Source organism: Gymnoscopelus braueri (genome assembly GCF_963280865.1).
Source record: "Gymnoscopelus braueri genome assembly, chromosome: 15".
Lineage (NCBI taxonomy): Eukaryota > Metazoa > Chordata > Actinopteri > Myctophiformes > Myctophidae > Gymnoscopelus > Gymnoscopelus braueri.
Genome location: NC_137620.1, coordinates 10,463,386 through 10,488,026, shown reverse-complemented (window position 1 = coordinate 10,488,026; position 24,641 = coordinate 10,463,386). Strand labels below are relative to the sequence as shown.

The following is a 24,641-nucleotide window of genomic DNA, read 5'->3' as shown; positions in this document are numbered from 1 at the left end:
ATATTTTACACATGCAGCCAGCAAATAATGTCCTATAATTGTATTTCATACAATACAGTTGCAAAAATACAATGCTGCCACTTTACTTAGTTACTTCTACATACTTACACGTTATTGATGTTTATAAGACATTTATTATGTGCTTTACTTAAGAATTCTTGCGGTTTCCAAAGTAAAAATAAAAAATAAATAAAGTTCCTATAAATGGTGATATGGTGAGAAATAGATGCATAACTTCTCCTGCACTCTTAATACAATGCACGTTATTAATCTACATGACACATAGTACAGTATGGTAAAAAATAGAATATATGGCTGTTAGATTGTTATCACACATTCTATAGGCTCCCCTTTAACTAAATAATGAACATGACTATAAATTGTAATATAATGTCTACAGTGCATATTGGGTAGAACTACAAGGCAGATAAACTAAAGCAAACACACAAACTACCACAAGTAAACACAGCCATCATGTAGCTGTACCAACACACCAGCTAACTGGTACATGGTGAACATGATGATTTCAACTCACAACTCTTTCACAGATCCAGTAGGTGGCATGGCCAGAACACGTGATGACGTTCCATCCTCTGTCAGGAGAGGAAGACTGAGACCCATCATAATACTCAACACATGCATTAGGGTACGCATGCGGCTGACCAGGATACCAGTACCTGGAGAAGTAGGAAGATTAAAATACCTTTACATTGATGATTCTTCACCCTGATTCTTTTTTTTTATCATGACCTAAAATCAGATTCTATATTAGAATTATTAGAGTTATACAAATAGTGAACTAGTCATAATGTCTTAGTGACAGTGTTGTAGGTTTGAATGTTATACAAAAAAAATTAAATGTACTTAAAATGTTTGTTGAAATGAACAAGAGAAGAACAAAGGTAAAATGAAGATGATCAGTCTTACGTTGGTGTGGTCAGTCGTGTTCCATCTACCCACTGGAAAGATCCTTCTCTGTATCTGTCTGTTAGACCCAGCCACACTCTCTTGTTTGCACGTTCAACAAAGTCCTGGACAGAACATCTGATGGTTACTGAACTGTACAACACACATGCACGCACACATGCACACACTCAAATTTTTACCCTTTTTGCCATTATTAACCTTAACCTTTAAGCAAAAAAAAGAACAAAGGGTCGCAATGCGACGCTTTGTGAGCTTGTAGATCGTATATTTTCGGTGTGCGACAACCAGATGCAACTAAGTGTAGATCAGGCATAACTCTAATCCTAACCCCTAAGCCTAACCTAAACTCTAATAACCCCAATCTGAATCTTTTCCTAATTGTAAACCTAACCTTAAACATATTTGTTTTAACCATAAAACAATCATTCCTCTTGTGAGGACCAGGAAAACGGTCTTCACAATGTCTATTTATCACATTCTACAATACTTGTGGGGACATTTGGCCAGTAGAGTACCACGCATGCGTGCATGCACACGCGCACGCACACACACACACACACACACACACACACACACACACACACACACACATACACATACACACACACACACACACACACACACACACACACACACACACACACACACACACACACACACACACACACACACACACAATACCTGTTTTTCTTGGCTCTTTATGACAATCAGGTCTGATTGTCTGTTTCTACACCACTGTCTGCTCTCCTCCCAGGTTTTCGTCCAAGTAGAGATGAAATAACAACCTCTGCCAAATTTCTGCCATCCAGGTTCTAACAACAGAATAAATAAGCAACTGTGCTGTTTGTTTTGCTCAAATGAATGACACATTTTGAACATGATTTAACAATGAATACAAACAGTGATGTCTCACTGACCACAGCAATCTCGCTCAGTTTGTTTTTGGCAGGTCTTCAACTGGTCAGAACAGGTCTGCAGTTCATCTGTTTGTTCAGTCAATTGGTTGTGTCTGTTCTGTAGCTGGACAAAACGGGCCTGTAACTGATCTTTCTGTTTAGTCAGTTGGTTGTGTCTGTTCTGTAACTGGTCAAATCTAGTCTGTAGCTGATCTTTCTGTTTAGTCAGTTGGTTGTGTCTGTTCTGTAACTGGTCAAAACTAGTCTGTAGCTGCTCTTTCGGTTCAGTCAATTGGTTATGTCTACTCTGTAACTGGTCAAAACTAGTCTGTAGCTGATCTTTCTGTTTAGTCAATTGGTTATGTCTGCTCTGTAACTGGTCAAAACTAGTCTGTAGCTGCTCTTTCTGTTCGGTCATCTGGTTTTCTCTGTTCTGTAGCTGGTTAAACTTGGTCTGTAGCTGCTCTTTCTGTTCAGTCAGGTGGTTATATCTAGTCATTAACTGTTCAAGACTGGTCTGACTTTTGTCTCGCTCTTCTGTCAGGGTGTCGTTCCATTGGTCTCTCCCGAACATGTTGGACTGATCTGTATGGAAACATACAACAATATTTCAAAATGTAGTAATGTACACCTACTGCAGTGCATAGCCTATATCAAATGTAGTCAATTACTAGCAATATATATATAGTTCATGCTAATGAATGCCTCCCACACCAAAACACATATATGTTGGGGATGAACTCCTGTCACTGCCCTTGAGCAAGGCACTGGCCTTAGAGCTGGGGCTGGGTTCTTCCCAGTGGCTGACCACTGCTACCAATAGTGATGGGTCAAATGCAGAGGAAGAATTTACTCAAGGGGATACAATGAAATATAACGTAACTTAATTTAGATGTTGTCATATTAATCAAAGGATATCAATATAATTGAAAATACACTTAGTGTTCAGCACTTTGTCTCTGGCCACACCCAAACTGTCAACCCTCCTCTCACCAACACCATGTGACCATGAGAGTTGAATACACTCTGTCTAATGCAGTTCACCATGGTAACAGACCCTGTTCAAGTGGTGAAGTAAAGCTATTTCAACTAAGCAATGAGTTTACATTAAGGACCACCATATTCAACTTTGGTGGTCACCAGGGTTGCTTTGAGTAATGAATGTGAAGCGTCATTGTTTACAATAGTTCCTCTGGAGACAGACAGTTGAGTCCAGCTCTCTAGCTGAGGTCAGTGAGGTCACAACATGAGTTTAATACCACTTATCTATTCTCACAGTTCTCATGGTCCCACTGCATGACCTCACAATAAAATGTATATGTTGCTAATACTTTAACTATTACAGCAACTACTACTGCTACCAAAGCAGTCTTTGACGGCCTTCAAGTCCCTACTAAAGACTCATTTTTACTCTATTGCTTTTAATTCTATTTAATTCATTGCCTGTCTATGCTACTATGCTCTGTACTGTGAAGCACTTTCGTTCGACCTGTCGATGTAAATGTGCTATATAAATAAAGTTTGATTTGATTTGATTTGAAAGGCCGTGGTCTCTCTATCTGCTTTAATTTTTGAGTTGATCGATCCCCTGTGAGGAATTGGCTTTTTAGTTTTTGAAGAAGCCAGGTCAGTAGCCACCATTGAAAAATATGCAAAAAATGAATAAAATAGTAAATTATGTTTTTGGATTAATTAAATTAACATTGTGAAAAGGGTGCCATTTATTCTTAGGCCTTTCACGGCAATCGGACACTTCATTCATGATTTGAGGCATTTTGTTCAGAAAATGTGTTTTGCTAAATTAGACCTGCTGGTGGCGCCATAACAGGCTAATGTGAAAAGGGTGGCATTTCTTCCTCGGCCTAGAGGGAATGTGCGTGTGAAATTTCACGGAAATCGCAAGCTGCGTTCATGATTTGAGGCATTTTGTTCAAAACGGACCAATCCTGCAAACTTTGGAAGCCAACCTTAGCCAATGAGGATGGAATATGGGAAATCGGACAGATCTGTGTTGATCACATGACTATAGAGATACTGTGTACCAATTTGCATGACGTTTGGATAAAATCTGTAGGAGTAATATCAAAAAATTGCTTTTGCACAAATCGGCCTCCTGGTGGCGCTATAACAGGCCCATGTGAAAAATTTGGGCCAGAGTTCTGAATTGGCATCCAGGGAGTGTGTGTGTACAGTTTCGCAGCGACCTGGCCAACAGTGCCGGAGATAAGCTGCTAACAGACGGACAGGACACACGGACGGACACACGGACGGACAGGGTGCAAAACATACTCTTAGGAGACAATTACATACAAAGTTAGGCAACCTATAGTCTATAAATGGCATACGCAGGCAATGTGCGGTTTATTTTGAACAATCATCTGTAACAGATAAGCATACTTTAATACGATTAATTTACCCAGGTAAAAACATTACTGTTAGATAGGGGTGCAATGCTCACAGGACGGCCTTGCACGCCGCGCATGAACCTATTTGACCAGGAGCACGCGGAGGCACACGCATAGATTTAATAGTACTTTAAATTCACACTTCAACAAAGTTTTCAAAGACTCCCGACTCACACCTGGCGAATTAACATAGGAATAAGCCTAGATGCATACCAATTGTCCATTGTGTGACCTGTAGTGTAGGTGTTAAGCGACGTGCGACGTGCGTGTTAAGCGACTACTACTACTACTAATAATAATAATAATAATAACACTAACACTAATACTGCTGCTAATAATAATAACTATTATTATTATTACTATTATTTTTTGTATTATAATTGTTACAAAATAGTTTATCATTGTATCTATAGTTTATTGGAAAAACATGTTGGATCATCATCGATGTATAAAACATTGTAATAAAATATGTTGTTAAGAAACTTGACTTACAGAGATAGAATGGTACCACAATGTTGAGGAGAGCTAGAACGGCACAAAGCAATCCAGCACCTACTGCAACCCGCTTGAACCGTCTTGTGTCTGGCGGACACACACACACACGCACGCACGCACGCACGCACGCACGCACGCACGCACGCACGCACGCACGCACACACACACACACACACACACACACACACACACACACACACACACACACACACATGCAGAGGTTATTATAGTCTTGAAGCTTTTTAGCTGGTTTGGTTTAGTTTAGTTTTTATGTTTTTTATTGTCCCATTCACACCCAAAGTTTGCTTAAAAGGTTCGGATCAGGGACCAAATCTTTACATTGTTGCATTTTGCATTTGATCTGGTTAGCGTTCACATGGCGACCACATCTATAAACAAATGACACGTGGTCAGTGGTGGTAAAAGTACTCACATGTTTTATTTAAGTAAAAGTATAAATATTGCAAAGTAGAAATACTCTGTTACAAGTAAAAGTTCGGAATTCAAAAGGTACTTGAGTAAAAGTACAAAAAGTATTGGTATCAAAATGTACTTAAACTACCAAAAGTAAAAGTACTCATTGTGCAGAATGTCCCATTTCAGCAGTTTAAAATGTATAAAACATCTTTTGAAAATAGCAGATCTACAAGCTTACAATGCGTCACATCTTGTCGCATTGTGAGCTTGTAGATCTGCTATATTCAAATTGCCGAAATATATATAGGGCTGAAGTGATTAGAGTGTTTTGTAATAATAATCAAAATCCACAAAGTAAAGTAACTAAAGTTTTCAAATAATTGTAGTGTAAGATTTTTTACTTAAGTAGGCTACAGTACTTGAGTAAATGTACTTGAGCCACACATGGAGGAACATGGACCTGTGTCAGAGCCCAGACCTACACTTACGTCATAACTTTGCGCTGTGGTGAATGCTTAAAAAGAACAGATCTACAAGCTAACATCCTGTACCATCGCACAGTGTTGATAGCTTGTAAATCTGTTCTTTTTGCGCACGTGACAACCTTGTAGCCTACTTTGCCGTTTAAATGCTCTGCTCCACGGATCTGCAGACAGCGCTGCTGCAGTGTGAATCCAAGCTAATAGAAACTGCAGGCTTTTTATTCCTGGAAAGTTGCAATGCAATAATAGAAGCCATTGTTCTCGCGTTAATAAAAAATTTGATATCTTGTTGGAAAAAAAATTCTTGCTTAACGATGATGTCACTGGTAGACGGGTTTCTGGACTGTCCACAGTCCTCCAATGAGACACAGACTGAGTAGAACAAAATTGTACCATTTTATCATGAGTAGGCTATTAGTGAGGACCTATTATATGAAGATATATCTGCACGAGTAGTGGTTTATTTATTTTCCATATTGTTCTTCAATGAACACACAATGCAAAATGCACTGTATTTTGGTTTAATTTCTATATTGGTCCTCTATAAAGTCTGATTGCGTTCACACCCGTAACGCCTGGTTCGCTTGTTTGATCCGCACCAGGATTCGAATGCGCATTCACACCACTCCAAACGAATTGGACCAAAGGATTAAGCGGACCACGGTCCCTTTTAAACAAACCAAAAAGTCCTGGCGTGAACGAGCCCTTAGTGTTAGATTTATGTTTTATTGTAATATGGGGTGGTCACCCAGGCCCAGGGGCAATATTCAATAAGCTCATGCCTATGAATTGAATACCAAGGCCCTCATTGGAAACAAGTCCGCAAGGACTTTTATGAACGGACCTGTTAGACAAAGTATTTTAAATGTAACTGTGCTGTTTTACATTTTTTGCCTAATAAAATATTCAATCAATCAAAAATGAAAATAAATATACCAGATCTACGTGTCCTGATGCAACATGTGACTGTGAGCTTGTAGATCGGCTGTTTTCATTATTTCTAAGAAAAATATTGGATATGGATACTGACAAGGATGAAACTAAGGATATTTTCTCTAGGATTTTTGTAAAACAGAAAATACAGTTTCAGTTAGTTATTGCTCATTTGTAAGCCTTGTTTTTTGTTTTTATTTAATTTAACAAAAATGTGAGATTGTTTAAAATCTTTCGGGAAAAAATAAATATATATTTTAATTCTTTTTTTATTTTCAGTAACTATCTTACCAGACTGGAGTATCTTCTGTAGATCTTTCTCCTTCTTGGTCTTGGCAACATCTTCATAAGTCGCATTGTCTAACTGTTGGAGTTCAAGCTGGTCATAAGTTCCATCTACAGCCATTGGGTCTGATAAGGTCACCTCTTCACAGTACACTGAATACACTGTTCTAAACGTAGACAGCACTGTTACATTTATATCACCAATAAAACAATCCCCCCCCCCCCACACACACACGCCCGCCCGCCCGCCCGCCCGCCCCCACACACACACACACACACACACACACACACACACACACACACACACACACACACACACACACACACACACACACACACACACACACACACACACACACACACACACACCCTGTCCTCTCCTAGGCTCTGACGTGGTTTAACACCTATTCTTATCAGATGAAATTCATAGTTTCTCATGAATATCAACCACAAGGCGTAGGCTGTACTGATGGAAGTTAGAAGTCACGCTACAGTTTTCCTGTAGCGTTGTGATCTCTGTAAAGTTAAACACAACTCCATCATTAAGGACCAACACCAAAAAGTTAAATAAAATAATGAATAAAAAAACGTGGTCACCAGGGTTGCTTTGAGTAATGAATGATATCTAAAGTTGAGGCAGCAAATCAAACCCTGATGCCTAGCATGGAAACCAGACGAATCTGCCAGTGCAAAAAAAAAACCCATTAATAAGATTAGTTTTCTCGTCATTGCTTCCAATGTTGTGACCCGCTTTTTGCAGATGTCCCTTTAAACCCGAACGTCCCTTTATGTTATGAAAGCAAACCTTTTATAGTAGGACCCTGTTTTATGGGGGAAATCTGCTGCCGACCCCACAGTTGATTCATAATGAAATTTCAAAGTTGAAATAAAGCAAAGAAATAAAGCAAATACTGTACTGTACTGTACATTACTAGCCTTGAATTGAATATATATATTTTTTAAATACATGATGACGAATGACAGATAAATGAAAACTGATGACAAAATATAAAAAAGGTGAACTGGAAACTAAAATCAGCCTGGGAATTTTAATTGCAGTGGCCCTCATATTCTGTATTTTAAAGATAATGAAGTAGTGTGTGGTAGCAATATTTATAGACTGTCAAATCTATGTATTATTGTGTGTTTGTCTGCCGCCTATTCAATCTCAGTCAATGCTAGTCAGACACTTTTCACATCAATGTGCTAATTCTAACTCAACTAAGGCTGTCAATCGAACAGCTTAGCTGCTTACTCTCACTCTGTCAGCGAATCTGTACTTGTGTGTCACCCTTATATTTGGAATATATCCTTATATGACTATTTAGAATAGCATCTCTGTTAGAATGGACAATAAGAACTGTCTGAGAAGGGGGCTGGGGAGGCTTCTACCCCGTGGGGCTGTTGGTCAGGCCATTAGGCCTGGCTATACTGATCTGTATGCTGTTGCTCTGCTGAATCTTCCTAATAAATGGTCAACACTTCACCCTGACTGGATATTAATATTTTCTATTATAAGTGAAAACTAAATACAAATAAATAAGAAGGTAAGGGCCCTAGTAGTCCGTGAGCCAGGACCCCAAAAATGGGGTCATCATTACCATCTGGGGGGATTAATTCTCATAGTGATTTTTGGGTAGGTATACACCCCTAGAGCTAGGAAAAATGTGATAGCCTTGCATCGGTGGTAGCTATCTGTGTGTTATCACTCCTTTTATAACCACAAGCCAAAACACAGTTTTCAAAATCCGAATGAAGCATTCTACTTCAAACTGATGGTTCTCTCTTATTATTGACCCTCTCTCTCTGAAAAATGGTTGGGATAAAGCTCAGACTATATATTGTCCAGAAAGGTTGTTAAAATTTGCATATCTAGAATATTTTTCTATTACAGGCAGTGACAACATAGTGACTATATGTGACATACGATGTACTTTGGTTTTAATGAAAGATGGAACACAAAGGGTTCCTTTGTAAATTACCTATAGATTTAAAACCATGTTTACATACATAGATTCTAAGGAAATGTATAATGAAATTCAATAAACAGAATATAGTGCAATGGGTAAGAAAATATCCAAAATGGCCACTAAACACACGCCTGGCAATTTTTTACTTTTAATCCGCTTGTCTTAGAATACCTCTGTTTAATACCTCTTTTTTAGGGTTTTCATATGTAGAATCCATTCCTGATGTTATTTTTTTAATATCAGGTCAATCATGTCAAAGGTCAGGTCAAGGTTAAAATTGACCTCTGGGAGAACAACAAATGGAAACAACTTGATGAACATTCATGGTTTACTATTCATGATTTTGTTTTGTGAAAAGTGTCATTAACATGTCACAAGAATTGGTATTCATAATAACATGAATGTAAAATGATATAATCTAATGTCAAATATGTATCTTTTGCAACTACATCTGTATTCTCCAACCCACATCCTGTTCTACCTCATCCTTACAAGTATCCTCCTTATTAACATCACTCCTCATCTGTAGCTTGAACATATCATCAGTAACCATCTTCACCAGAGCAGTTACAGTACATCAGTGATGTACTTCTCACTCTCTGTGCCCTAAATTGATATTGCACCATGTCACATAGCTCTGACGGTGGGGTCACCCTTAGCAATGACAGGAACAAGAATATCCTAGATCTCCTATCCAAATTTTGTGACATCAAACGACTTGTCAGGTGGGGCTTGGTGGTCTGCCACTTTCCACAACATCACTTGTAAATAAATGAGCCCACATGTGGTGCAACAGGTTGGTCGGTGTTGGAGGAAGGGCCATTGACTTGTGGCACCCACCTCACCCAGCACATCAGGGTAGCCTGGGAAGTTCCCTGCCAGCAAAGTGTAGTGTGCTCTGATCTTGCCTTTGTCATACATATAAGACAGTCCCATCCCAATGCTCCATCTATACTTTACACTGTAGGTCCACCTGATACACCCCAATACACAGCATACAACAGGACAAGAACATCAGTGTAATCACTGAGCATGTGTATCACACCCTTTCCAGAGATGGCTGCATCAGGGATATAGGAACTCATGGTGATGTCTGCCTCATCATGACTAAATGGAGTATCTATCGTCAGCACTGAAGGTGTACAACATGCTCAACGGCTTCTGCTTAATGTTCTTACTCTTCATGATGACATCTCATGTGGGTAAAGGACATTACTATTCACAACAGCATGGGGGCAAATTAGCCAAGGATGGGATTGAAGAGATGATCTTTCTGTGTGTGAGGAATCCTACACCCCAATATTTTATGACCAAGACACACCAGTGCTTCAACTCTCCCTCTGTTTCTGCACATTTTGGGGAAGGCTTCAGTCCACTCCACTCACATGCATCATGACAGCATCTTTCCTGATCGTTATGGCAGTCTGCTCCCCAGACTGGTCAGCAGAGACAGTGATCCAGAATCCATCATGGTGCCGACAGACAAGGTCTAGCTTAGCCTCTATGCTATGGCATGGAGCACATGCATCTTCAGCAGGCACTGGGTTAGATATCAAGCACACTGCACATGGCCAGCATGGAAGAAGTGCTTCAGTCATGTGCTTCAAAAGGTGAAGTTAATGTCAATGTGTCTCCCTGCGCATTCAAACTGGTGGATGTGAAGTGTAGGAAGAAGTTGTCTACCCACTGTCAGCCAGTAGGATGGAGATGTGCAGTGTCCAGGTAGGCTACTGCTGTATCTGTTCAAATGTCTTTGGCCAAGTTGATAGAAACCACTTCAGAGTGCTGCTGATACACTCAGGACTGACCACTGAACTTGCCTGTCATGTTCTGCAACCACATGCATTTCCACTTCCAGTGCTGAACCTTGCATCAGTTTTGCAATGCAGCTGAAGAATATAAGATGCTTATATACCTGCAAGGTGTCAACAAACGGCTCCATGTCAATTGTGAGGTGAATAGGGCCTGCTGTACATGCTTGGACACCTGGTTGGACGATAAGGTGCGAGAGAGACCTTGACCTGACCTTTAGCACATAGGCCAAAGACTGACCAGCAAGTCAAAATATAACATTAGAAATAGATTCTACACCTATGAATGCCCCCCCCCCCCCCCCCCCAGGTCCCCATATGAATCACGTTCACGAAGTTCACAGATTCCCTCACACAACTGCAATATTTTGTTGTTTTTAACATAATTTAGTACAATGGAACATCACCATGGGATGGACACCATCTTTGATTTGGCAATACAAAATTAACTGATGGTAATTTCACTGATTCAGCCATATTTCTTGAACCCTAAGACCTAGTTTTAGACACCAAAACCACCTTTCTAGGTTGAACAGTATCATAAAGCCATTTAAGCTCCTGGCAGTCATATTGGACGCCATCTTGAAAATGATGGCTTTACGAGAAATATAATTTCCTAGATTTTTTTGTATGTTCTTAAGCATGCCTAGATGTACCAGAACCAATTGAAAAACCTTTTGTATATTTTTTTGGGGGGGGTTAATAGTATGTTTTCATATATTGACCCATGTAATTTTCGCCTAGTGTTATAACATAAAATGCATGATAGCACCCATAAAGCTACCATTGGTGCAAGGCTATCACATATTTTCTAACTCTAGACATGCATACCTTGACAAAAATCACTATGAGCATTATTCCCCTCAGATGGTAATGACCAACCCCCCTGGCTCACGGACTATAGCAAGATAATCTATGGTCCGACCCCTACAGTCTGTTTTTCAATCCATTTTTATTTATATTTTTAACTTACATTTTTCTCCCACGATTTATTTCACCCATTGCCAATTGCCTATGCAATCCTGGGCGCTACACTCCCTCTGCCAGCCTAGGGAGAGCCTATAGAGCCGAGCTCATGCCTCCTTCAATGCATGAGAGCTAGCAAGCCGCTTCTTATCACCCGACAGGGGGGAGGTTCCCTGGTTGGACGTAGCGCGTGGAAGGAACACGTTATTCCAACCAGTTCCTTTCCCCTCCATCAGGCGCCCCGGCTGACCAGGGGGAGGCAGTATAGTGACCAGGATTACTGCATGTTTTTGTGAGAGAACATGCAAATTCCACACAGAAAGGCCCTTTTGCCAACCCCAGCTAGGGTATGAGCACTGATGACGCGGAGGAGAGAACACGCCCCCAGCGCCCACAGCGTCCCCGGCGGGAATCGAACCCAGGACCTTCTAGCTGTGACGCGACAGTGCTACCGACTGCGTCACAGTGCCTCCCCTGTTTTTCAATCCAGTATTGTACAGCAGTGTGATCTCATATTTTGACACAACTTGCTTTTTTAACGTTATGGGAGGAAACTGATTCCAAAAAGGTAAAATAAGAGAGAAATTACTAAGTTACAGAAGTGGTACAATTGTATCCTTTTGCAGAAGAGGTTCCGCTATGATTATGAGCCAGAGAACCAGTTTAAGTGCTATTTAGCACCATGTATTGTTGTATCTCCTGGTGATCACAGCACAACAGATGTCAATAATGGTAATCACAATATATGACATGTATGTTTAGCGTGAGATATGATCTATTTGCCTACAAACATCAACATGAAGTTGATGATATAATTGACCACTTCTCTAATTTAGTTTTACTAAGAAATGTGTCAAATGGTTGCACTTCCTCTTTCCATCTCTCTGTAGCATGATCTGGCCAGAACCAGCTCGAGTACTGTTTGGATATACATCACATGAAACACGAACGCACGCACGCACGCACGCACGCACGCACGCACGCACGCACGGTCTATTGTTTTACTTTACTTTACTTGATTTGTTTATTTAGATGGGACAATGCACATTAATGAACATTCAATACATGAATATGACTTCAATCAGCTGAACATAATCTCATGTAAACATGTCGGATTTAGCTAGCTAATTTCCATCCAATATTTTTCAATATTACGGCCATAGCGTTGTCACATACAGTATATAATCTCTTTCCCCATGAAGAATGTGTGAGTGGTCCCTGCCACAAAATCGTTTAAGATGGGGGTCTGTGGCCAATTCCATATTAATTTGGGGGTGCTTTAATGAAATGTTTGAGAACCACTGATCTGAAAAAAAACCCCATATATATATATATATAGGGGCCGGGCAAAAGGCGTGGCCAAGCTTAGGCGGAAGTATTTCCGGTGGCCATTTTACGTGTTGTCCATAACAACAGCTCGTCCAGTGTTGCCATATCTTGCGAGAGAAATAAGCAACTAGGTCTATGAAAACAAGCCCAAAATAAGTGGCTTAGTGACATCGGCTACTTGAAAATAGCCGATCTACAAGCTCATGTGAGCTTGTACATAGGCTATTAAAAAAACCTCTTGCAATAAAATAAAGAATATTTGGAATATTTTTTAAAACATTCTAACACAAATGCTTTGAGAACCACTGGTTTAATTTTTTTAAAAGCCTAAATAAGCAAGTACCTAAATAAGCCTAAATAAGCAAGTACACTTTATAAATAAGCCACACAAAACTACTAATTTTACAAGCAACTTTACAGAAAAAGAAGCCCAAAGTCGCTTATAATAAGCCGACATGGCAACGCTGATGCTCGCCTTGCCCGGTCCTCCATTAGTTTATATTTTTGATTGTGTGCTGTCATGCTCGTTTGAGCTTATATGTGTTTGGGAATGTTGTTGAAGGTTATGTTATTTCGTCAGCTGACACCCAAGCCATAGGCTACTACATTTATTTGATATCTCCGACGTCTGAACACTTGCTGACAGACAGACAAGAGTCCCTTGTTTACTCAGCCACCGTGACTGTGAGCCACCCACGTTAGACAACGTTGCTCAGACTGGACACATAGAGAAACACAATTTAGCTGTTAGCTCAATCTCATTGTATTTAAGATACCCAAGCCAAGCCATACAACGTTTCTTTGATATCTCCGACATCTGATCTCCAAAGCTTTTCTTCCAGGTTGGAAATGTATGCAATTTAACTTTTTTAATTTAACGTCTGAAACCTTGGCATTGCATCCGATAATGCAGCACTGTCCTACCATTGCTAAATTAGAGCAACAGACAAGTTGGAGATAGATAATAATGTACACCGTCTACTTGCTGGACAACAAACACAGGACTACAGACTACACTACACTACTCTACACTTGTGGCAGCTGTCAATCTACTCACTCACTATGGCGGCGAAAGTGGGCTGATTTAACGGCGTCTCGACCCTGTTACGTCGCTATGCCCCTATATATATATATTGTTTCTGTAACAGTTAGCCGGATGGTCAAGGCACCAAAAATGTATGAAGTCCAAGAATGTAGGTTTTTCTTATTTATTTACCTCCAAAATAAGATAAAACTGTCCTGAGCAGGATTCTGACAGTGTGGACCCGAGGTAGAAATACAACTACCAATATAAACTGGGCTGGACAAAGAATAAGAAATAAACACTTGAACAGCTACAGTAAACTAAAGAAAAAAAAACTACTCAAGAAACTGAAAACAGACTATGCATGAAGGCCCTGGCAGCTCTCCCTTGGTGTTCTTACTTAGCCCAGTAGTTCTCAAACTTTTTCGTGTCAAGGACCCCCAGATTGATATATATTTGGCCCCGGACCCCCACCTAAAATGTTTTGTGCCAGGGACCCCCCAGAAGAGAAGATTTTTCAAAAATGTTCATAAATAGCATATGTACTAGCACGCAGTGTGGCTGTGAGCTTGTATATCTGCTACTTTTAAATAGCCAAGGTAACACATTTTGCCAGGGACCCACTGGAACCCCTCCAAGGACCCCTGGGGGTCCCCGGACCCCACTTTGAGAACCACTGACTTCGTCTACCAGCCCAGCCACTTAAGACTCTAGCCTCCCTTACATATAGGCTACAGGTGAGACCCACCCACAATGATTAGCAATTAGCATAATCAACTAAAATAAGGCTAACCATGGCCCATGAGTTAGACTAACTACATGGTTCCCGAACAAACTCTAAATGCATTTCCAAGTATCAAATAATTCACAAAACAGTTACAATACAATTAGACAATACAGATTGAACATAGCCTACACTGGCTGTAGAACAGACACATCTCCAAGCCAGCTTGATGACAGTCAATTAACCCATTTAAACCGGGAATGCATCTGTGTCATTTTAGATTTATTTGGCTATTCAAAAATAGCAGATATACAAGCAGTATATATGTTACAGGGAAATTGAAAAAGGAGCGCTTGTTTTTACCACCCACCCAGGCAATTCTGTATAACCAACACTAGAAGGCAATGAATGCAAGCCAATGCATGCACATGCGTGTGCGTGTGTGTGCGTGCATGTGTGCGTGTGTGCAACTGTGCATGCGCACACATCCGTTCCGCAGAGAGGGTGATTGGCTGTCCCCTGCCCTCCCTCAAGTCCCTGCACGACTCCAGGGCGCTGAGGAGGGCAAGAAAGATCATGGCTGACCCCTCCCACCCTGGCCACGGCCTCCTCACCCTGCTCCCCTCTGGGAGAAGGATGCGGCTGCTGAAGGCCACCACAGCACGCCACAGACTAAGCTTCTTCCCCTCAGCTGCCAGGCTGCTCAATGAGTCTGGCTTCCCTTCTCCCCCGCCCCCAAGGGTCACTGAAACCTGAAACCTGACACTGGCAATGACATTGCACTACTGTCCACTATAGCACTTTATATTATCTATTTTCTTGCACGGTGTTGTTTTGTGTTTGTTGTTATTTATGTTATATGTGAAAAAAGATTGAAACACAATCATGCATTGCCAAAACAAATTCCTATGTGTATTACACAATGGTAAATAAAGGAATCTGAATCTGAATCTGAATCATGTGTGTCGTCGTGGACACTGGATAGTAACCATAGACTGTAACCTATCGGTTCACAACTCGGACGCCGCTGATTCGACTAGCAGACCTTCGGCGCCTGGAGGCGCGAGGGCGCGCCTCCTCGGCCTCAAGCTCTGCTGAGTCGGCGCGCCTCCGTCATGGACAATAACTATTATTATACAACAGGTAGTTCCGACCAAGCAATCTGATTGGTTGAAATAGCTATCTAGCCGTGCTTCAAACCAGCATGATAGCACGGGCCTTATCACATTAATAAATCACTCCGCACTGCAGTCCGCACTTCAGTGATGCTCGCGGAACTCGGCTTTACCTCGTTCCTGACCGCATCACTGGCGTGCCAATAATGACGGTAAAGCACACCCTCTCGTGTAATATTGCTTAATCACGTGTGCGTGTGAACGCGTGTTCAGCGTTCCCCTAGCGTAGCTTCCTGGTTGCTATGTGGGGGGAACAACAAAAGCCAGGTCGGCCTCGCATCAAAGCCCCGCCTCGCGCCTCCTCCTCCTCCTCCTCCTTGCGCCGCCTCATATCAAAGCCCCGCTTCGCGCCTCCTCCTCCTCCTCCTCCTTGCGCCGCCTCATATCAAAGCCCCGCTTCGCGCCTCCTCCTCCTCCTCCTCCTCCTCGCACCGCCTCGTATCAAAGCCCCGCCTTGCGCCTCCTCCTCCTCCTCCTCCTCGCGAGCCTCGCGTAAAAAACCCTGTCTCGAAAAGCCCCGCCTCGCACCGAAGCCCCGCGCCTAAAAGCGAGCGCTCCTCTTTCAATTTCCCTGGAATGCCAATTTCCCTGTGACATATATAGTGCTTCGTGCCGCGCTATAAGCTTGTAGATTTGAAAAATCTTGTAAATGTGTGCAAATCTTTTAATGTATAAATTTAAAGTGAACATTTGTAACTCAAATCTTTGCTTCTGGGGGTCCCTGGAACAACATATATTGTATGGGGGGGGGGTGTTCATTGCACAAACAATTTGCAGATGGGGGTCGACGACCAAAAACATTCAGTTGATGTCCTTGACATTAAAAGGTTTGAGAACCACTGGTAGGCCTATATCTTGCTGGCGTCCATTGTCTTTACTTGTTAATTCACTTCAAATGTGACATATTTCCAAACAATACTCATGCTGCTTTCTGTGAATTTCTGTCAAGTCAAATCTTGCTACAGAGAGATGGAAGATGGAAAGAGGAAGCTTAACATTTGACAGAACTTCTCACAGAGGTTCTGCACACATGTTAACACCCGCAAACTATTATTACACTGACAGCAGTCTTCAAGTGGAGCAAACAAGACGAGAGAAGAGTTTGAGAGCTATAGAGTGAGGCGGGGCTGCTATTTGGGCAAGTGTGTGTGTGTGTGTGTGTGTGTGTGTGTGTGTGTGTGTGTGTGTGTGTGTGTGTGTGTGTGCGTGCGTGTGCGTGTGCGTGTGTGTGTGCGTGTGTGTACTCGGAACATAGAAGGACGCATGGCGCTGGTATTAATAGTGCAGCAGATGAGTTGCAAATATTCAGGATCAATATGTATTGAAAAACATATATATTTGTGACAACATTAAAACTATGCAGACTAGAAGAAAAATATGAATAAAGAAGAAAAATAATACTTTCTCTTTTTCTTTTTTGCATTTATATAGTGCTTTAAGCTAGTGCTTTTTTGTCTTTTTTTTTTCTTCAAATGTGCTTTATCGCAAGCACGCACACACACCCACACCCACACACACACACACACACACACACACACACACACACACACACACACACACACACACACACACACACTCCTATCCTATAGGCTCTGACGTGGTTTAACACATATTCTTATCTGATGAAACTCTATAGTTTTTCATGAATATCAACCACAAGGCGTAGGCTGTACTGACGGAAGCTAGTAATGAGCAGTTGTCCGGTAGCGTCATGATTTCTGTAAAGTTAAACACAACTATCCATCATTAAGGACCAACACCAAAAAGTTCAATAAAATAATACATTAAAAAACATTGTGGTCACCAGGGTTTCTTTGAGTAATGAATGATATCTAAAGTTGAGGCAGCAAATGAAACCCTGATGAGGCCTAGCCTGGAAACCAGACGAATCTGCCAGTGCGAAATAAAAAGCCCTTGATCAGTGGTGTAAAGTAACTAAGTACATTTACTCAAGTACTGTACTTAAGTACACTTTTGAGGAATTTTTACTTTACTGGAGTATTTCGTTTTTTATACTTTTATATATATGTAATACTTTTACTTCTACTCCACTACTTATCAGAGGCAAATATTGTACTTGTACTCCACTATAATTATTTGACAGCTTTAATTACTAGTTACTTTGCAGATTTAGATTATCATCACAAAACATACATTAACCACTTCAGCCCTACACAGATTTCGGCCATTTGAAAAGAGCCGATCTACAAGCTCACAATGCGTCGCGATGCGACGCATTGTGAGCTTGTAGATCTGCTATTTTCAAAAGATTTGTTTACATTATGAACTTGTGAAATGGGACATTCTGCACAATGAGTACTTTCACTTTTGGTACTTTAAGTATATTTTGATGCCAATACTTTTGTACTTTTACACAAGTAAATTTTGATTACCGGACTTTTACAGAGTATTTCTACACTGCACTATTGATACTTTTACTTAAGTAAAAGATGCAAGTACTTTTTCCACCACTGCCCTTGATATTAGTCTGGCCATGATAAGCTGGAAGAGGCCCCTTGCAAAGGTTCTCAGGCATGCATGTGATTCATTTAGCCTGCTATACTTGAGGAGCAGCATGTTGGCCTAAAGTTTGACCTTGTTGGACTCCTTGAGATTCCCCCCACACACCACAACAGTAGAACACAGTTACACACACACAGTACACCAGAGTTGTAAAGTCCGGCCCGGGGGCCAATTGTATAGCAAAAGGGCAGATTTATTTGATGGCCAACAGCTTCCTTCCTAAATAGTATTATTTATGGCCAGTCCTGTCTTGTTTTGTTTGTTTGTTTGTTTTTGGCAGCCAATATTAAAGTAAGCCTAAATATATATTATGCATTTCTCTCACACAGAAACATGCAATGTGGCATGACTCTCTTTAATGGAATGTGTATGTACCAATGTTACACTTTTAATAACACACAGAAGCAGAAGGAAACAGCTCTGTTTTTCCCACCCAATTTGTGCAAAACCATTTTTTTTACATTACTCCTACAGATTGTATCCAAACGTCATGCAAATCGGTACACAGTATCTCTATAGTCATGTGATCAATACGAATCTGTCCGATTTCCCATATTCCATCCTCATTGCCTATGGTTGCCTTCCAAAGTTTGCAGGATTGGTCCGTTTTGAACAAAAAGCCTCAAACTATGCACGCAGCTTGCGATTTCCGTGAATTTTCACACGCACATTCCCACTAGGCCGAGGAAGAAATGCCACCCTTTTCACATTGACCTGTTATAGCGCCACCAGCAGGTCTAATTTAGCAAAACAAATTTTTGGAACAAAATGCCTCAAATCATGAATGCAGTGTCTGATTGCCATGAAAGACCTAGGAATAAATGGCCCCCTTTTCACATTGGCCTATTATAGCGCCACCAGGAGGCCACAATAATGTACCTGACCTGGTGGAGACCTGTGCTCCGAGGAGCACTTTCTCTAGTTTTATCCATCAATTGAGCTTGGAGAGAAATACAAAGTACACACACAAAGTGCTCCGAGGAGCACTTATTTTTGTTTTAAATTCAGAATTCTTTCCACCATGTTTTAGACCATTCATTGAATGTAGATTCAATGAATTCCCTCATGGGATAAACAAAGGTTTTATCTTAGGTGGAGATCACTGACTATCTGGCTACACGATTTTCTCCAAAAAAGGCCTACACATCATTCACCTAAATGTGAATAGCCTCAAAAACCCCACAAAGATGTCTGAACTAAGATCCATGTTTGGAAATGGCAAGGTAGAGGTTCTCTCTTTTTCAGAGACAAAACTGGATGACACAGTAGACGATTCTGAAATTGAGATTATAGGCTACAATGTCATTAGGAAAGACAGAACTCTTGGTGGAGGAGGGGTATGCATTTATGTGAGATCTGACATCATTTTCAATGTGTACCCAAAATTGGAGAACAACTCCACGGAATCGGTCTGGATAAAAATCACCTATCCTCACGCTAAACCCCTGATAATTGGCGCAATCTACAGGCCCCCAGGTCAAAATCAATTTTATGATTTATTAGAGGAGCACATGGCAATCATTGGAAATTCGGAATTGATTTTGATTGGCGACTACAATACGGATGTACTCCGGAAAGACGCCGCCATATTTAAATCTTTCAATAAATTCTGTGACATGCATAGCCTCACCCAAATGATAAAAAATATCACGAGGGTAGGCCCCACTTCTCAGACCATCATTGACCTCATTTTGACATCAGACCAGTCGAGGATTCCTTTAAGTGGAGTCATTGAGTGCAGTCTAAGCGACCATAACATCATTTTCTGCACGTGTAAGCTTCACAGATCTGTAGTTGATTGTCATAGCACGGTCAGCTGCAGAGCTATGAAAACTTCTACTACTGCTATTGCCCCCATAGTAGCCCAAATCACAAACCAGTTTCACGTCCCACAGGATTTCAAGTTGGCAAGAGTAATCCCTCTGCATAAAAAAGGAAGCAAATTAGAACCTGGCAACTATAGGCCTGTTTCCATCCTTTGTTCCATCTCAAAGGTTGTAGAGCGATTAATTCAAGAACAAATCAACAGCTACCTCAGCGAGCATAAACTGTTGTTTGAATTCCAATCGGGCTTCAGAACCTCCCATTCAACTGACACATGCCTACTGTATCTGACCGACTACATCAAACGTGAGGTAGACGCGGGCAAATACTGCGGCATGGTCATGTTGGACCTCCAAAAAGCGTTCGACACTGTAAACCACTCAATTTTACTTGATAAGCTGAGGGCGATTGGTTTTGACTGCACATCACTAAACTGGATGAGATCTTACCTGGAGGGAAGAGAACAAGTGGTTGACATCAACGGAACCATGTCCTCATCCCTCCCGGTGAGCTGTGGGGTTCCTCATTGCAGCATTCTAGGGCCGTTACTGTTTCTTCTATACATTAACGACATGAGTGCTGCCTGTAACTGCAAATTGTTCCTGTTCGCTGATGACTCGGCACTCCTGATCTCGGGAGAGGACAAGTTGCAAGTTGAGGAGGCGCTCAGCTCCGAACTCTCAAAAATCCGTACTTGGCTTACCGATAACAAACTGTCACTACACCTTGGGAAAACTGAATCCATTCTCTTTGGGACCAAACATTCCCTCAGACAGATGTAAATGATTTCAAGGTCAAAGTCGATGACACAATTATCTCTAGCAAAGAAGAGATTACCTATTTGGGTTGTGTTCTTGACAAATACCTGACAGGTGAAAGCATGGCTACAAAGGTGGTCAAAAGAGTAAACCAGAGAACCAAATTTATGGGCAGAGTTTCCTCTTTTGTCAACCCTCAGGCCCTCAGGACACTCTCTGGGGCCCTGATTCAACCACTTTTTGACTATGCTTGCACCTCCTGGTACTCCAACACCTCAGTGTCACTGAAGACTAAGCTTCAAACCTCCCAAAACAAACTGATTCGGCTACTCCTCGGATTGGGGCCCATGACCCACCTTTCTCCCACCCATTTTGCCAGCCTAGGCTGGCTCAGGGTGGAAGACAGGGTTAAACAACAAAAAATGGGACTGGCCTTCAAAATTGTAAATGCAAATTTGCCCGATATGCCCCCTATTCCCGCATATCTGAGTAAATACCTCCAAAAGGTTAGCGACACCCACAGTCACAATACCAGAGGGAGCGTTAACAACAATTTGGTACCACCCACCCATAAATCAAACATGGGCAAATTCTCCTTCTACAGCACTGCCACCCAGGATTGGAATAGTCTAACTCCATCCCTCAAAAAATGCAGTTCGCTGGGCTCATTTAAAAGAGCCTTAAAAAATCACCTTTCAGGAGGCCAAAGGAGGAGGTAGTACCATTTTCCCGTTAGACAGCAGACCCCCCCCCCCCCCCTGTTCTTGTACATATTTTTTTCCCCCCTCTTTTTTATTTTTTTGTTGTACATAGTGTTATTTTTTTTTGCTGTTTATTTTGTAATGATATTCGAACTGTGGTGCCACTATATATGCCTATGAATTGAATACCAAGGCCCTCATTGGAAACAAGTCCGCAAGGACTTTTATGAACGGACCTGTTAGACAAAGTATTTTAAATGTAACTGTGCTGTTTTACATTTTTTGCCTAATAAAATATTCAATCAATCAAAACACAAGACTAGTAATCCCTACTTTTCATGTCAATATGGTTGCCATTAAAAAGGCTTATTGAACTAGTCTTATGGCAATGTAAATAAACATTTTTTTTTTTAACATTGTATATCTGCTGTGAAAAAAACTCTCTAAGCTCCTCTGATGTATAAAGTTACAGAGGCAACATTAGAGGTCAACTAGAAGGTCACTGAAGCTATAGTTGTCACTTCCGTTCAACGTTTGTCAGCCGTATCTTGATGTCTGCTGGCAGCCCAAGTTTGACCAGTTCTTCTTTAATCTGGAAATGAAAGAGCACAATGTTCTTGATACAGTATGTGATAACGGGTTAGTGGTTGAGGTAGCATCGTTTGAATTACGAAGTCAAGCTGGAGAAATAGTTTGACTTATGATGAGGCTGATGGGGTTTATACCTTTTTTAATTTCACAATATAACTCACTAGGACATCTAGGAGCTACTCTGCCTGGCAGTTAACTGAGTATGGATTGAAAAGTAAGCAGAGGTTCTAAATGAAGTCATAACTTCAGCAGTGCCTCACCAAAGTTCCGGTAGGTAGTTTCCTTTCTTATTCGTGATGGCTAAAGTGTGTTAATAATTTATGGCTATACCAGACCAATCAAAAAAATATTCCAGAATATAAAACAATGTGCAAAATATTCAATATTAGCTTTGAATAATAGTTATAGTGCCACCTACTAGTAACAAGAAGTTATAACTTAAATCAACATGGTCAGATATTTTCACAGCGCAGTTCTGATGAGAGTCTCAGCCTGATGACAGGCCAAATTTAAATATTTCATAGTTATAGCTCCACCACCTGGCAACATGAAGTCAAAGTCCCTAAACCTTTACTAATTACTCGTGGTAATGCCAGGCGGACACGCTGGACGTGGACTAAGGTGTGAGGACCCAGTCAGCTGGTTGCGGCTTTACTTTATTATTATTATCATTATCATTATCATTATTATTATTACTGTTGTTACTATTATTAAACGCCATTATACAACAGTTACCATCACAATAAAACGTATACAAATACAATACAATAACAACCTTTATATAGTATTAATATTATTATTACCTTTGGCAGCACTATGTTATCGAAGTCTTCTTGGGTCAAAGGAGTCTCTGAGGAGAGCCCCAATCTCAGGCCAATGATGTGACCTACAGGACAAATATCCCATCATTAGAATACTGACAGGTACCTGGTCATCATATAAGACCTAATATTTTCATTTTTAACAGTTGCTTCTGCGCTCTGACTAATAGAAACATTCACTAACACATACTTATTTTTTGTGAAATGGCTCTATTATTGTTATATTATCTGTTGTATTTGAAAGATGATCTACAGTACTATACTATACTATTACTATAGGTCTATAGGTCACCAATATCGATTAATGAGATGCAATGATGAATATGTACCTTTAACAAGGCCAAATTGTAAAAAGAAAAAGAAAGACAAAACATTTAATATCTTTCTATCCAATTATGGACACAGGTTTGCTGTAGTATAAGTAAAGTTGATTGTGAGAAAATAACATCACAATCAGTTACCTACAGTATACAAGCCAAGGTTCTACCATCAGTTTAAAGCTGTCATTACTTGGTCACATCTCCCTGGTTTCACCGACTGGACCATCTTCATCTATAATAGTAGTGGCTGGTAACTTACACAATATCACGTTCACTTTTGTTTCCAAGAAGTGAATGCGATATTGTTTATTGATGTTTTTGAGTCTTATAGGGATGGGTCTTATGACAAGACATTAATTCATTCATTTATTAATTCATACATTCATTCATACACACACACACACACACACACACACACACACACACACACACACACACACACACACACACACACACACACACACACACACACACACACACACATGAGACTGTAATCTACTGTACGATACTGATGAAAAAACATTATTTCAACACACTTACTAGACGCAGGGATGTTGTTAGTTGACACTTCTGCTGTGGGTGGAGGCGTTGTAGGTGGTTCGGTAGCATGTGGTGTCCTAGGTGGTGGTGTTTCATTAGTAGGTGGTGTTGTGGTTGTAGTAGCTGTAGTAGAAGGTGGTGTTGTGGTTGTAATAGTAGGTGGTGTTGTGGTTGTAGTAGTAGGTGGTGTTGTTGTGGTGGTTGTAGTAGTAGGTGGTGGTGTTGTGGTTGTAGTAGTAGGTGGTGTTGTGGTTGTAATAGTAGGTGGTGTTGTGGTTGTAGTAGTAGGTGGTGTTGTTGTGGTGGTTGTAGTAGTAGGTGGTGGTGTTGTGGTTGTAGTAGTAGGTGGTGTTGTGGTTGTAGTAGTAGGTGGTGTTGTGGTGGTGGTTGTAGTAGGTGGCGTTGTGGTTGTAATAGTAGGTGGTGTTGTGGTTGTAGTAGTAGGTGGTGTTGTGGTTGTAATAGTAGGTGGTGTCGTGGTTGTAATAGTAGGTGGTGTTGTGGTTGTAGTAGTAGGTGGTGGTGTTGTGGTGGTGGTGGTGGTGGTTGTTGTAGTAGTAGGTGGTGTTGTGGTTGTAATTGTAGTTGGTGTTGTGGTTGTAGTAGTAGGTGGTGTTGTGGTTGTAGAAGTAGGTGGTGTTGTGGTTGTAGTAGCTGTAGTAGAAGTAGGTGGTGTTGTAGCAGTAGGTGGTGTTGTGGTTGTAGTAGTAGGTGGTGTTGTGGT

The 24,641-nt window shown here is 41.0% G+C and overlaps 2 protein-coding genes across 2 annotated transcripts in view; both read right to left on the bottom strand.

Annotated features, from left to right (window-relative positions):
* Nucleotides 1-347: 347 nt before the first annotated feature.
* LOC308101797 (uncharacterized protein) lies at nt 348-6,974 on the bottom strand. The gene is made up of 6 exons (XM_080451272.1): nt 6,847-6,974; nt 4,721-4,810; nt 1,845-2,408; nt 1,609-1,739; nt 928-1,031; nt 348-677 (listed from the first exon to the last, which is right to left on the bottom strand). Exons 1-6 carry the CDS (start codon nt 6,959-6,961, stop codon nt 527-529), a joined length of 1,155 nt encoding a protein of 384 aa, XP_080307398.1. The 5' UTR covers nt 6,962-6,974; the 3' UTR covers nt 348-526.
* A 15,188-nt stretch (nt 6,975-22,162) lies between these two features.
* LOC308101349 (uncharacterized protein) overlaps nt 22,163-24,641 on the bottom strand; it is a gene marked incomplete at both ends in the record, with an annotated part of 39,400 nt that continues 36,921 nt past the window's right edge. The window contains 2 exons of the mRNA XM_080450773.1: nt 22,163-22,237; nt 23,040-23,122. Coding sequence (XP_080306899.1) covers nt 22,163-22,237; nt 23,040-23,122 — 158 coding nt within the window. The remainder of the gene's footprint in view (nt 22,238-23,039; nt 23,123-24,641) is intronic.

Bases quoted from the DNA above. Each gene is read 5' to 3' on its own strand.
- LOC308101797 (XM_080451272.1), bottom strand. From the start codon at position 6,961: ATGGCTGTAGATGGAACTTATGACCAGCTTGAACTCCAACAGTTAGAC. The intron at 2,409-4,720 runs GTAAGTCAAGTT...GTTTCCATACAG, and splicing joins TGTGGTACCATTCTATCTCT to ATCAGTCCAACATGTTCGGG. The intron at 1,740-1,844 runs GTCAGTGAGACA...TTCTGTTGTTAG, and splicing joins AACTGAGCGAGATTGCTGTG to AACCTGGATGGCAGAAATTT.